The 14,430-nt window shown below is 48.8% G+C and overlaps 1 protein-coding gene across 1 annotated transcript in view; it reads right to left on the bottom strand.

Annotated features, from left to right (window-relative positions):
- LOC139393038 (dual specificity phosphatase 16) overlaps positions 1-14,430 on the bottom strand; it is a 53,173-nt gene that overhangs the window by 20,872 nt on the left and 17,871 nt on the right. The window contains exon 2 of the mRNA XM_071141364.1: positions 3,546-4,674. Coding sequence (XP_070997465.1) covers positions 3,546-4,100 — 555 coding nt within the window. The 5' untranslated portion in view covers positions 4,101-4,674. The remainder of the gene's footprint in view (positions 1-3,545; positions 4,675-14,430) is intronic.

Here is a 14,430-nt window from a genome sequence, read left to right as displayed (position 1 = left end):
GTTACTAGTCCAACGCTCTAACCACTAGGCTACTTGCTGGTTACTAGTCCAACGCTCTAACCACTAGGCTACTTGCTGGTTACTAGTCCAACGCTCTAACCACTAGGCTACCTGCTGGTTACTAGTCCAACGCTCTAACCACTAGGCTCTAACCACTAGGCTCTAACCACTAGGCTACTTGCTGGTTACTAGTCCAACGCTCTAACCACTAGGCTACCTGCTGGTTACTGGTCCAACACTCTAACCACTAGGCTACCTGCTCTAACCACTAGGCTACCTGCTGGTTACTAGTCCAACGCTCTAACCACTAGGCTACCTGCTCTAACCACTAGGCTACCTGCTGGTTACTAACCCAATACTCTAACCACTAGGCTACCTGCTCTAACCACTAGGCTACCTGCTGGTTACTAACCCAATACTCTAACCACTAGGCTACCTGCTGGTTACTAGTCCAACGCTCTAACCACTAGTCTACCTGCTGGTTACTAGTCCAACGCTCTAACCACTAGTCTACCTGCTGGTTACTAGTACAACGCTCTAACCACTAGTCTACCTGCTGGTTACTAGTCCAACGCTCTAACCACTAGTCTACCTGCTGGTTACTAGTCCAACACTCTAACTACTAGGCTCTAAGCACTAGGCTACACTGCTGCCCCAATATACAGTGCCTTGCGAAAGTATTCGGCCCCCTTGAATTTTGCGACCTTTTGCCACATTTCAGGCATCAAACATAAAGATATAAAACTGTATTTTTTTGTGAAGAATCAACAACAAGTGGGACACAATCATGAAGTGGAACGACATTTATTGGATATTTCAAACTTTTTTAACAAATCAAAAACTGAAAAATTGGGCTTGCAAAATTATTGAATGACTAACATGTAAATGTAAAGGTATTTTTCTATCTGATGATGAACGTACTGACTGTAAGTCTTTCTGGGTGAGGGCGTCTGACTATGACTGGTCCACCTAGCTATCTGATGATGAATGTACTGACTGTAAGTCTCTCTGGGTGAGAGCGTCTGACTATGACTGGTCCACCTAGCTATCTGATGATGAACGTACTGACTGTAAGTCTCTCTGTAAGTCTGCTAAATGACTAACATGTAGAGGTATTTTTCGGAGCATAACTATGCCCATACAAGGAACGCGGTACCTTCCTCGGTTGCCATGATGATTTCCTTACTGAACATGCGCAAACCTGCACAGCAAATATAGCCCGATTCTCACCCAATTGTCCAATCGTACCGCCCGGAGGTGCCACCAGGTGTATGTACTATACCGATTACTAGTTAACTAGGATTTGGCTGGACTGAATCGCTCAATGGGATAGTATCTCCAATGGTTCAAATCCTGTAGTGTGTTTCAGCCTCAAGATGTGTCTTGACAACGATAAAGGAGAGATGATGATGAGGAGGAGGAGGAAGAGGAGGAAGAGGAGGAGCAGGTGGAGGAGGTGGAGGAGGAGGAGCAGGTGGAGGAAGAGGAGGAAGAAGAGGAAGATGAGGAGGAGGAAGAGGAAGAGGAGGAAGAGGAAGTGGAAGTGGAAGAGGAGGAGGAGGAGGAGGAGGGGGAGAAGGAGGAGGAGGAAGATGAGGAGAAGGAGGAGGAAGATGAGGAGGAGGAAGAGGAAGAGGAGGAAGAGGAAGTGGAAGAGGAGGAGGAGGAGGGGGAGGAGGAGGAAGAGGAAGATGAGGAGAAGGAGGAGGAAGAGGAGGAGGAAGATGAGCCATCCAGATACTGAAACAGTTTCATCTGTATCTGGTGAGAGACAAGGCTCTTTGACTTTGGTCTGAAGTCTGAGAGCTGCACCGACACAGTGAAGCCCCCCTCACAACTTCAGCCTTAATGACATGATTGTTGAGTATATTGTCCGTCTGTCAAGTTGCTAACTGGAGGCAGAACACAGACCTAAAGAGCCCTGTTTGAGCAGATGGAAATGGAAGTGTGTAAGTACCTGTCTCTCTCTCAGTCCCTGAGCCTCAGATGACCCTCAGACTATTTCCACTATGGAAGGACATCTGTGGCTTGGCAGCAGCTCAGAATTCAACACACTCAAGGCAGCTCTACCTTCTCTACCGCGTTAAGAAACTCTACTTTCACTACCGTGTTAAGAAGCTCTACTTTCCCTACCGTGTTAAGAAACTCTACTTTCACTACCGTGTTGAGAAGCTCTACCGTCCCTACCGTGTTAAGAAGCTCTACGTTCCCTACAGCGTTAAGAAGCTCTACTTTCCCTACCACGTTAAGAAACTCTACTTTCACTACCGTGTTGAGAAGCTCTACCGTCCCTACCGTGTTAAGAAGCTCTACGTTCCCTACAGCGTTAAGAAGCTCTACTTTCCCTACCACGTTAAGAAACTCTACTTTGACTACCGTGTTAAGAAGCTCTACGTTCCCTATCGCGTTAAGAAGCTCTACCTTCTCTACCACGTTAAGAAACTCTACTTTGACTACCGTGTTAAGAAGCTCTACGTTCCCTATCGCGTTAAGAAGCTCTACTCTCCCTACCGCGTTAAGAAGCTCTACTCTCCCTACCGCGTTACGAAGCTCTACCTTCTCTACCACGTTAAGAAACTCTACTTTGACTACCGTGTTAAGAAGCTCTACTTTCCCTATCGTGTTAAGAAGCTCTACGTTCCCTACAGCGTTAAGAAGCTCTACCTTCCCCACCACGTTAAGAAGCTCTACTTTCCCTACCGCGTTAAGAAGCTCTACCTTCCCCACCACGTTAAGAAGCTCTACTTTCCCTACCGCGTTAAGAAGCTCTACTTTCCCTACCGCGTTAAGAAGCTCTACTTTCCCTACCACGTTAAGAAGCTCTACTTTCCCTACCGCGTTAAGAAGGTCTACTTTCCCTACCTCGTTAAGAAGCTCTACTTTCCCTACCGCGTTAAGAAGCTCTACTTTCCCTACCTCTTTCTAGAAGTTGTTATTTCTCTACCTCATTGCACAGAGTTAACTACAGCTTACAATCATAGGAAACTGTTGCCTCAGTCGTAAAACAAGCACACAGACGTCCTTAAAACTTGTTATTCCAAACTGTCGCCAAACCACGAGAGGGGAGTGACTGGATTCTACAACATCACTCAGTAAATATCTTTGTAAAATATAATAATGCCCTCTGATTCAGACAACTGATTCCTGGATTCTGTCAGTCTGTTGTCAGTGAGAGTGTGTCAGATCTCCTCCTGGCTCTGCATGTAAAACTGCCCGTCTCTCCTAGACTCCTGGCAGATCAGTGGTCTGGGTTAGAGTTAGTTAAAGAGAAACTCCCTGTCTCTCCTAGACTCCTGGCAGATCAGTGATCTGGGTTAGAGTTGGTTAAAGATAAACTCCCTGTCTCTCCTAGACTCCTAGCAGATCAGTGGTCTGGGTTAGAGTTAGTTAAAGAGAAACTCCCTGTCTCTCCTAGACTCCTAGCAGATCAGTGAACTGGGTTAGAGTTAGTTAAAGAGAAACTCCCTGTCTCTCCTAGACTCCTGGCAGATCAGTGATCTGGGTTAGAGTTAGTTAAAGATAAACTCCCTGATACAGGAACTCACCTTCTTCTTAGCAGAGTGTTGCAGCAGTTCGTTGATCTGAACCTTGTCCTGTTGCAGCCGTCTCTTCATCAGTTTTGAACAGTTCACATTGACCGCCTCCAGGATGTGGGAGGAGTTATATTCTATGAAGGGCCGGCTGTCAATCAACAACACGCTGTCCAGACCCCCCTCCAGCAGGGCGACCAGCCCCTCGGCCCCGATGGGACGCACCGAGCCCTGCCTGGTCCCGGATGCTGGGCCTGATACAGGCCCTGAACCTTTGACTCCAGTCCCAGCTCGGGGTCCATTCCCCACCCCAGGTCCAATCCCAGTCCCTCCAGTCCCAGGTCGGGGTCCATTCCCCACCCCAGGTCCAATCCCAGTCCCTCCAGTCCCAGCTCGGGGTCCATTCCCCACCACAGGTCCAATCCCAGTCCCTCCAGTCCCAGCTCGGGGTCCATTCCCCACCCCAGGTCCAATCCCAAACCCCCCTGCAGCTCCGGCTGCAATCCCAAAACCAGTCCCTCCAGTCTCAGCTCCAGTGCAGGCTCCCACTCCCACGGGACATTCCGACATGACGACCCCTTCTTTATCCCTTTCTCACAGCCCCTCCTCCTCTTCCTCCCTCCTCCTCTTACCCTTAGGCGGGTGGGTGGCTAGCGGTCCAGTTGCGCGACGCAGCCCTCAGGAGATGAACAGACCCATTGTGTAGGCTGAGTATGATGTCATCCTGATGGAGCTTAGCAGCACAGCCCAGGCGAGAGAGAGAGAGAGAGACAGAGACAGAGACAGAGAGACAGAGACAGAGAGACAGAGCGAGAGAGATAGAGAGCGAGAGAGTGAGAGAGCGAGAGAAGCCTCTCTCTGGCCCTGAAGGACTAAAAACCTAAACCCCCACTATCTTTCTTGTGCCTCTGTTTGTGTGTACGTGTGTTCATGTGTGTGTGTGTGTGTTCATGTGTGTGTGTGTGTGTGTGTGTGTGTGTATGTGTGTGTGTGTGTGTGTGTGTGTGTGGGGAGGGGAGGGGGAAGGGCGGTCTCTTTCACACCATTGCAGGAGCGGAACAAAAGAGAGCTTTTCTCGTGGTCTGGCTGACGATTACATCATCATGAACCTCACTCCTCCATTCATATTGAAGAGTTGATCAGCCTGGAGAGGAGAGGAGAGGAGAGGAGAGGAGAGGAGAGGAGAGGAGAGGAGAGGAGAGGAGAGGAGAGGAGAGGAGAGGAGAGGAGAGGAGAGGAGAGGAGAGGAGAGGAGAGGAGAAGAGAGGAGAGAGAATTAGACCAACTACAGGATTGGAACAGAAACCATCGTGGAACATGTTCTGGTTTCATAACAATGGACAGTTAGTCAGACAACTTGTCCTTATGCTGAAACAACCACACGAGGGGGTCCATGGAGAGTCAAGATCAGCGGTCGCCTTATCCGTCCCGGGGTCACCAAACCACCGTCACAAACACGTTAGGACCACCAAACCTAGATTTTGTTGTACATAAAATATCTTGGTGGTACTGTTCCCACTATGTTACTGTTCCCACTATGTTACTGTTCCCACTATGTTACTGTTCCCACTATGTTACTGTTCCCACTATGTTACTGTTCCCACCGGGGTACTGTTCCCACCAGGTTACTGTTCCCACTATGTTACTGTTCCCACCAGGTTACTGTTCCACTATGTTACTGTTCCCACCAGGGTACTGTTCCCACTATGTTACTGTTCCCACTATGTTACTGTTCCCACTATGTTACTGTTCCCACCAGGTTACTGTTCCCACTATGTTACTGTTCCCACTATGTTACTGTTCCCACCAGGTTACTGTTCCCACTATGTTACTGTTCCCACCAGGTTACTATTCCCACTATGTTACTGTTCCCACTATGTTACTGTTCCCACCAGGTTACTGTTCCCACTATGTTACTGTTCCCACTATGTTACTGTTCCCACCAGGTTACTGTTCCCACTATGTTACTGTTCCCACCAGGGTACTGTTCCCACTATGTTACTGTTCCCACTATGTTACTGTTCCCACCAGGGTACTGTTCCCACTATGTTACTGTTCCCACCAGGTTACTGTTCCCACCAGGTTACTGTTCCCACTATGTTACTGTTCCCACCAGGTTACTGTTCCCACTATGTTACTGTTCCCACTATGTTACTGTTCCCACCAGGTTACTGTTCCCACTATGTTACTGTTCCCACCAGGTTACTGTTCCCACCAGGTTACTGTTCCCACTATGTTACTGTTCCCACTATGTTACTGTTCCCACCAGGTTACTGTTCCCACCATGTTACTGTTCCCACCAGCTTACTGTTCCCACCAGGTTACTGTTCCCACTAGGTAACTGTTCCCACCAGTTTACTGTTCCCACCAGGTTACTGTTCCCACCAGGGTACTGTTCCCACTATGTTACTGTTCCCACTATGTTACTGTTCCCACCAGGTTACTGTTCCCACCAGGTTACTGTTCCCACTATGTTACTGTTCCCGCCAGTTTACTGTTCCCACCAGGGTACTGTTCCCACCAGGTTACTGTTCCCACTATGTTACTGTTCCCACTATGTTACTGTTCCCACCAGCTTACTGTTCCCACCAGCTTACTGTTCCCACTATGTTACTGTTCCCACTATGTTACTGTTCCCACTATGTTACTGTTCCCACTATGTTACTGTTCCCACCAGGTTACTGTTCCCACTATGTTACTGTTCCCACTATGTTACTGTTCCCACCAGGGTACAGTTCCCACTATGTTACTGTTCCCACCAGGTTACTGTTCCCACCAGGTTACTGTTCCCACTATGTTACTGTTCCCACTATGTTACTGTTCCCACTATGTTACTGTTCCCACCAGGTTACTGTTCCCACCAGGGTACTGTTCCCACTATGTTACTGTTCTCACCAGGGTACTGTTCCCACCAGGGTACTGTTCCCACTATGTTACTGTTCCCACTATGTTACTGTTCCCACCAGGTTACTGTTCCCACCAGGGTACTGTTCCCACTATGTTACTGTTCTCACCAGGTTACTGTTCCCACCAGGTTACTGTTCCCACTATGTTACTGTTCCCACTATGTTACTGTTCCCACTATGTTACTGTTCGTACCAGGTTACTGTTCCCACCAGGTCACTGTTCCCACTATGTTACTGTTCCCACCAGGTTACTGTTCCACTATGTTACTGTTCCCACTATGTTACTGTTCCCACTATGTTACTGTTCGTACCAGGTTACTGTTCCCACCAGGTTACTGTTCCCACCAGGTTACTGTTCCCACCAGGTTACTGTTCCCACTATGTTACTGTTCGTACCAGGTTACTGTTCCCACCAGGTTACTGTTCCCACCAGGTTACTGTTCCCACTATGTTACTGTTCCCACTATGTTACTGTTCCCACCAGGTTACTGTTCCCACCAGGGTACTTTTCCGAGGTATCAAGAACATGAGAATGGTTTTACAGGGAACAGGTCATGTAGACTGTTCTCGTTAATCATCTTGATCAGTGAACAACATACTTTTCTATGGCTGGTCATGCTTTCCACCTGGCTACCCCTACCCTTATCAACAGCCCTCCATCTCCCACAGCAATTCGCCCAAGCCTCCCCCATTTCTCCTTCACCCAAATCCAGATAGCTGATGTTCTGAAATAGCTGCAAAATCTGGACCACTACAAATCAGCTGGGCTAGACAATCTGGGCCCTCTCTTTCCAAAATGATTTGCCGAAATTGTTGCAACCCCTATTACTAGCCTGTTCAACCTCTTTCGTATCGTCTGAGATCCCCAAAGATTGGAAAGCTGCTGCTGTCATCCCCCTCTTCAAAGGGGGTGAGACTCTAGACCCAAACTGCTACAGACCTATATCTATCCTACCCTGTCTAAGGTCTTCGAAAGCCAAGTTAATAAACAGATCACCGACCATTTTGAATCCCACCTTACCTTCTCCGTTATGCAATCTGGTTTCCGAGCTGGTCATGGATGCACCTCAGCCACGCTCAAGGTCCTAAATGATATCATAACCACCATCGATAAGAGACAATACTGTGCAGCCGTCTTCATCAACCTGGCCAAGGCTTTCGATTCTGTCAATCACCGCATTCTTATCGGCAGACTCAACAGCCTTGGTTTCTCAAATGACTGCCTCGCCTGGTTCACCAACTACTTCTCAGATAGAGTTCAGTGTCAAATCAGAGGACCTGTTGTCTGGACCTCTGGCAGTCTCTATGGGGGTGCCACAGGGTTCAATTATCGGGCCGACTCTCTTCTTTGTATACATCAATGATGTCGCTCTTGCTGCTGGTGATTCTCTGATCCACCTTCTACGCAGACGACACCATTCTGTGTTCTTCTGGCCCTTCTTTGGACACTGTGTTAACAATCCTCCAGACGAGCTTCATTGCCATACAACTCTCCTTCCGTGGCCTCCAACTGCTCTTAAATACATGTAAATGCATGCTCTTCAACCGATCACTGCCCACACCTGCCCGCCCGTCCAGCATCACTACTCTGGACGGTTCTGAACTAGAATATGTGGACAACTACGAATACCTAGGTGTCTGGTTAGACTGTAAACTCTCCTTCCAGACTCATATTCAACATCTCCAATCAAAACTTAAATCTAGAATCAGCTTCGTATTTCGCAACAAAGCCTCTTTCACTCATGCTGCCAAACATACCCTCATAAAACTGACTATCCTACCGATCCTTGACTTCGGCGATGTCATTTACAAAATAGCCTCCAACACTCTACTCAACAAATTGGATGCAGTCTATCACAGTGCCATCAGTTTTGTCACCAAAGCCCCATATACTACCCACCACTGCGACCTGTACGCTCTCGTTGGCTGGCCCTCGCTTCATACTCGTCACCAAACCCACTGGCTCCAGGTCATCTACAAGTCTCTGCTAGGTAAAGCCCCGCCTTATCTCAGCTCACTGGTCACCATAGCAGCACCCACTCGTAGCACGCGCTCCAGCAGGTATATCTCACTGGTCACCCCCAAAGCCAATTCTTACTTTGTCCGCCTTTCCTTCCAGTTCTCTGCTGCCAATGACTGGAACGAAATGCAAAAAACACTGAGGCTGGAGACTCATATCTCCCTCACTAACTTTAAGCATCAGCTGTCAGAGCAGCTCACAGATCACTGCACCTGCACATAGCCCATCTGTAAATAGCCCATCTAACTACCTCATTCCCATACTGTATTTATTTATTTGGCTCCTTTTGCACCCCAGTATCTCTACTTGCACATTCATCTTCTGCACATCTACCGTTCCAGTGTTTAATTGCTATATTGTAATTATTTTGCCATTATGGCCTATTTATTGCCTTACCTCCCTTAACTTACCTCATTAGCACACACACTATATATACTACTGTATTATTATTGACTGTATTGACTGTATGTTTGTTTATTCCATGTGTAACTCTATGTTGTTGTTTGTGTTGCATTGCTTTGCTTTATCTTGGCCAGGTCCCAGTTGTAAATGAGAACTTGTTCTCAACTGGCCTACCTGGTTAAATAAAGGTGTTCTCAACTGGCCTACCTGGTTAAATAAAGGTGTTCTCAACTGGCCTACCTGGTTAAATAAAGGTGTTCTCAACTGGTCTACCTGGTTAAATAAAGGTGTTCTCAACTGGTCTACCTGGTTAAATAAAGGTGAAATAAAATAAAAATGATCTCTGATCTCAACTAAGGTTCCACCATGGCCTCCACTAATATTGACTTCCACTAACAGAAGCTATCATATATATGTGTGTGTGTGTGTGTGTGTGTGTGTGTGTGTGTGTGTCTGAGAGAGAGAGACAGAGAGAGAGAGAGAGAGAGAGAGACTGTGGAACACCAACTTCCCAGTCTGAGCCTGACTCACAGACCAATAGCATTAGGAGAGGAAATTCCCCCGCGCCGTCGAACCAACCACACACCCATGTCAAACCAGCAGTTAGGCTAACAGACAGTAACACCAAGCAGAAATTCCCCCAGACATGTTCCTCCTCGACGCGACCACCCAGAACGAACAATAAAATAGATTGTTTGGCAGACATGTCGATGACACGTGCCAAAACAAATAAAAATGTTTCAGACTATAAACATGTCACCTGTGAACCACACCATGGTCTCCAGACACCTCACCTCAGACACCTCTATCTCACAGGCTCACAGCTCCCAGACATCCCTGAGTCCGCCTCATAGCTCTACACCGTCACTGTCCTTAGAGACTTGGCCACACAGGCGGTCTCACTGATTAATACAGCTACGAAGTATCCCAGAAATGCCAATAATCAATGGACAGGGCTCCACACTGGTCCTGGAACAGTTTAGATGGACAGGGCTCCACACTGGTCCTGGAACAGTTTAGATGGACAGGGCTCCACACTGGTCCTGGAACAGTTTAAATGGACAAGGCTCCACACTGGTCCTGGAACAGTTTAGATGGACAGGGCTCCACACTGGTCCTGGAACAGTTTAGATGGACAGGGCTCCACACTGGTCCTGGAACAGTTTAGATGGACAGGGCTCCACACTGGTCCTGGAACAGTTTAGATGGACAGGGCTCCACACTGGTCCTGGAACAGTTTAGATGGACAGGGCTCCACACTGGTCCTGGAACAGTTTAGATGGACAGGGCTCCATTCAATCTTAGTCCTGTATTGACGCTTTGCCTGTTTGGTGGTTCGTTGGAGGGAATAGCAGATTTCTTATAAGCTTCCGGGTTAGAGTCCCGCTCCTTGAAAGCGGCAGCTCTTCCCTTTAGCTCAGTGTGGATGTTGCCTGTAATCTATGGCTTCTGGTTGGGGTATGTACGTACGGTCACTGTGGGAACCCTGGCACTCCTCTGCTATGTTGTGTTTCATGATGTTGCCTGTAATCCATGGCTTCTGGTTGGGGTATGTACGTACGGTCACTGTGGGAACCCTGGCATTGTTCCATGATGTTGCCTGTCCTACAGTAGAACATGTTCTGAAGCGATAGAGGACTGGAAAATAGGCCGACAGCATTCGCCACTTGTCATGGGATTCCTTCAGATGGTCATTATAGAACTTTATGAGAGAGTCGAGGGGAATTCTACTGGATGTTTATGAGAGAGGAATAGAGGGCAAACAGGTGTGCATAACATGCTCTGAGGTAGGAGGAGAGAGAGAGAGAGAGAGAGAGAGAGAGAGGGACAGAGAGACAGAGAGAGCGGGACAGAGAGACAGAGAGAGATGAGTGTAGGCTCTACTCCTGTACTGCTACTCAGACCCAGACTCCCATCCACCTATAGCAGGATACCATGTCATTGAGGCAACTGGAGAGACAGACCCCAGACTCCCATCCACCTATAGCAGGATACCATGTCATTGAGGCAGCTGGAGAGACAGACCCAGACTCCCATCCACCTATAGCAGGATACCATGTCATTGAGGCAGCTGGAGAGACAGACCCAGACTCCCATCCACCTATAGCAGGATACCATGTCATTGAGGCAGCTGGAGAGACAGACCCCAGACTCCCATCCACCTATAGCAGGACACCATGAAGCTGGAGAGACAGACCCCAGGCATTTCATTTAAATGATTTTCTATTGTAACCTTTTATTTAACTAGGCTAAGTCAGTTAAGAACAAATACTTATTTACAATGAGGCTCTACCCACTAGACTTCTTCTATTGAAACCATGTTGGACCACCAGGCTCTAACCACTAGGCTCTAACCACTAGGCTCTACCCACTAGACTTCTTCTATTGAAACCATGTTGGACCACCAGGCTCTAACCACTAGGCTCTAACCACTAGGCTCTACCCACTAGACTTCTTCTATTGAAACCATGTTGGACTCAGAAGTACAGAAAGTCACGTCTGATTGTTAGTGTGGTTTTACAGTGAGAAATGGGACGACACTAGAAGAGCCTTGAAATGGAGCTCCTGAGCAGAGTGACTGACAACATAAAGAGACTGGCATCAATGATTGAATGATCCATTACTATGGACCAGGAAGTTACTTAACCTTCCTCAGCATGCTGTACGCCAGCAGGATAAATATCCTGGTCACCGGACGCCAGGGTTCAGAAGTGCTAAAGTTCAGTTCAGTAGGTGTGGCAGGCGGCTCACGCTATTGGCTGTTGGGAGACAGAAGGTTACAATGTCCCCCTGCTGGGCTGAGAGACAATAAGACACTATTGGACCAGACACTACCGTGTCTCCCTGCTGGGCTGAGACAGACACTATTGGACCAGACACTACCATGTCTCCCTGCTGGGCTGAGACAGACACTATTGGACCAGACACTACCATGTCTCCCTGCTGAGCTGAGACAGACACTATTGGACCAGACACTACCATGTCTCCCTGCTGGGCTGAGACAGACACTATTGGACCAGACACTACCATGTCTCCCTGCTGGGCTGAGACAGACACTATTGGACTAGACACTACCGTGTCTCCCTGCTGGGCTGAGACAGACACTATTGGACCAGACACTACCATGTCTCCCTGCTGGGCTGAGACAGACACTATTGGACTAGACACTACCGTGTCTCCCTGCTGAGCTGAGACAGACACTATTGGACCAGACACTACCATGTCTCCCTGCTGGGCTGAGACAGACACTATTGGACCAGACACTACCATGTCTCCCTGCTGGGCTGAGACAGACACTATTGGTCCAGACACTACCATGTCTCCCTGCTGAGCTGAGACAGACACTATTGGACCAGACACTACCATGTCTCCCTGCTGGGCTGAGACAGACACTATTGGACCAGACACTACCATGTCTCCCTGCTGGGCTGAGACAGACACTATTGGACCAGACACTACCGTGTCTCCCTGCTGGGCTGAGACAGACACTATTGGACCAGACACTACCGTGTCTCCCTGCTGGGCTGAGACAGACACTATTGGACTAGACACTACCATGTCTCCCTGCTGGGCTGAGAGACAATAAGACACTATTGGACCAGACACTACCGTGTCTCCCTGCTGGGCTGAGACAGACACTATTGGACCAGACACTACCATGTCTCCCTGCTGAGCTGAGACAGACACTATTGGACTAGACACTACCATGTCTCCCTGCTGGGCTGAGAGACAATAAGACACTATTGGACCAGACACTACCATGTCTCCCTGCTGGGCTGAGACAGACACTATTGGACCAGACACTACCATGTCTCCCTGCTGAGCTGAGACAGACACTATTGGACCAGACACTACCATGTCTCCCTGCTGGGCTGAGACAGACACTATTGGACCAGACACTACCATGTCTCCCTGCTGGGCTGAGAGACAATAAGACACTATTGGACCAGACACTACCATGTCTCCCTGCTGGGCTGAGACAGACACTATTGGACCAGACACTACCATGTCTCCCTGCTGGGCTGAGACAGACACTATTGGACCAGACACTACCATGTCTCCCTGCTGGGCTGAGACAGACACTATTGGACTAGACACTACCATGTCTCCCTGCTGGGCTGAGACAGACACTATTGGACCAGACACTACCATGTCTCCCTGCTGGGCTGAGACAGACACTATTGGTCCAGACACTACCATGTCTCCCTGCTGAGCTGAGACAGACACTATTGGACCAGACACTACCATGTCTCCCTGCTGAGCTGAGACAGACACTATTGGACCAGACACTACCATGTCTCCCTGCTGGGCTGAGACAGACACTATTGGACTAGACACTACCATGTCTCCCTGCTGAGCTGAGACAGACACTATTGGACCAGACACTACCATGTCTCCCTGCTGAGCTGAGACAGACACTATTGGACCAGACACTACCATGTCTCCCTGCTGAGCTGAGACAGACACTATTGGACCAGACACTACCATGTCTCCCTGCTGGGCTGAGACAGACACTATTGGACCAGACACTACCATGTCTCCCTGCTGAGCTGAGACAGACACTATTGGACCAGACACTACCATGTCTCCCTGCTGAGCTGAGACAGACACTATTGGACCAGACACTACCATGTCTCCCTGCTGAGCTGAGACAGACACTATTGGACCAGACACTACCATGTCTCCCTGCTGGGCTGAGAGACAATAAGACACTATTGGACCAGACACTACCATGTCTCCCTGCTGAGCTGAGACAGACACTATTGGACCAGACACTACCATGTCTCCCTGCTGGGCTGAGACAGACACTATTGGACCAGACACTACCATGTCTCCCTGCTGGGCTGAGACAGACACTATTGGACCAGACACTACCATGTCTCCCTGCTGGGCTGAGACAGACACTATTGGACCAGACACTACCATGTCTCCCTGCTGGGCTGAGAGACAATAAGACACTATTGGACCAGACACTACCATGTCTCCCTGCTGAGCTGAGACAGACACTATTGGACCAGACACTACCATGTCTCCCTGCTGAGCTGAGACAGACACTATTGGACCAGACACTACCATGTATCCCTGCTGGGCTGAGAGACAATAAGACACTATTGGACCAGACACTACCATGTCTCCCTGCTGAGCTGAGACAGACACTATTGGACCAGACACTACCATGTCTCCCTGCTGAGCTGAGACAGACACTATTGGTCCAGACACTACCATGTCTCCCTGCTGGGCTGAGACAGACACTATTGGACCAGACACTACCATGTCTCCCTGCTGAGCTGAGACAGACACTATTGGACCAGACACTACCATGTCTCCCTGCTGAGCTGAGACAGACACTATTGGACCAGACACTACCATGTCTCCCTGCTGAGCTGAGACAGACACTATTGGACTAGACACTACCATGTCTCCCTGCTGGGCTGAGAGACAATAAGACACTATTGGACTAGACACTACCATGTCTCCCTGCTGGGCTGAGAGACAATAAGACACTATTGGACCAGACACTACCATGTCTCCCTGCTGGGCTGAGACAGACACTATTGGACTAGACACTACC

This window comes from Oncorhynchus clarkii, chromosome 33 (genome assembly GCF_045791955.1).
Source record: "Oncorhynchus clarkii lewisi isolate Uvic-CL-2024 chromosome 33, UVic_Ocla_1.0, whole genome shotgun sequence".
Lineage (NCBI taxonomy): Eukaryota > Metazoa > Chordata > Actinopteri > Salmoniformes > Salmonidae > Oncorhynchus > Oncorhynchus clarkii.
Note: the sequence above shows the minus strand (reverse complement) of the source record. Positions and strands in the feature narration are given on the sequence as shown.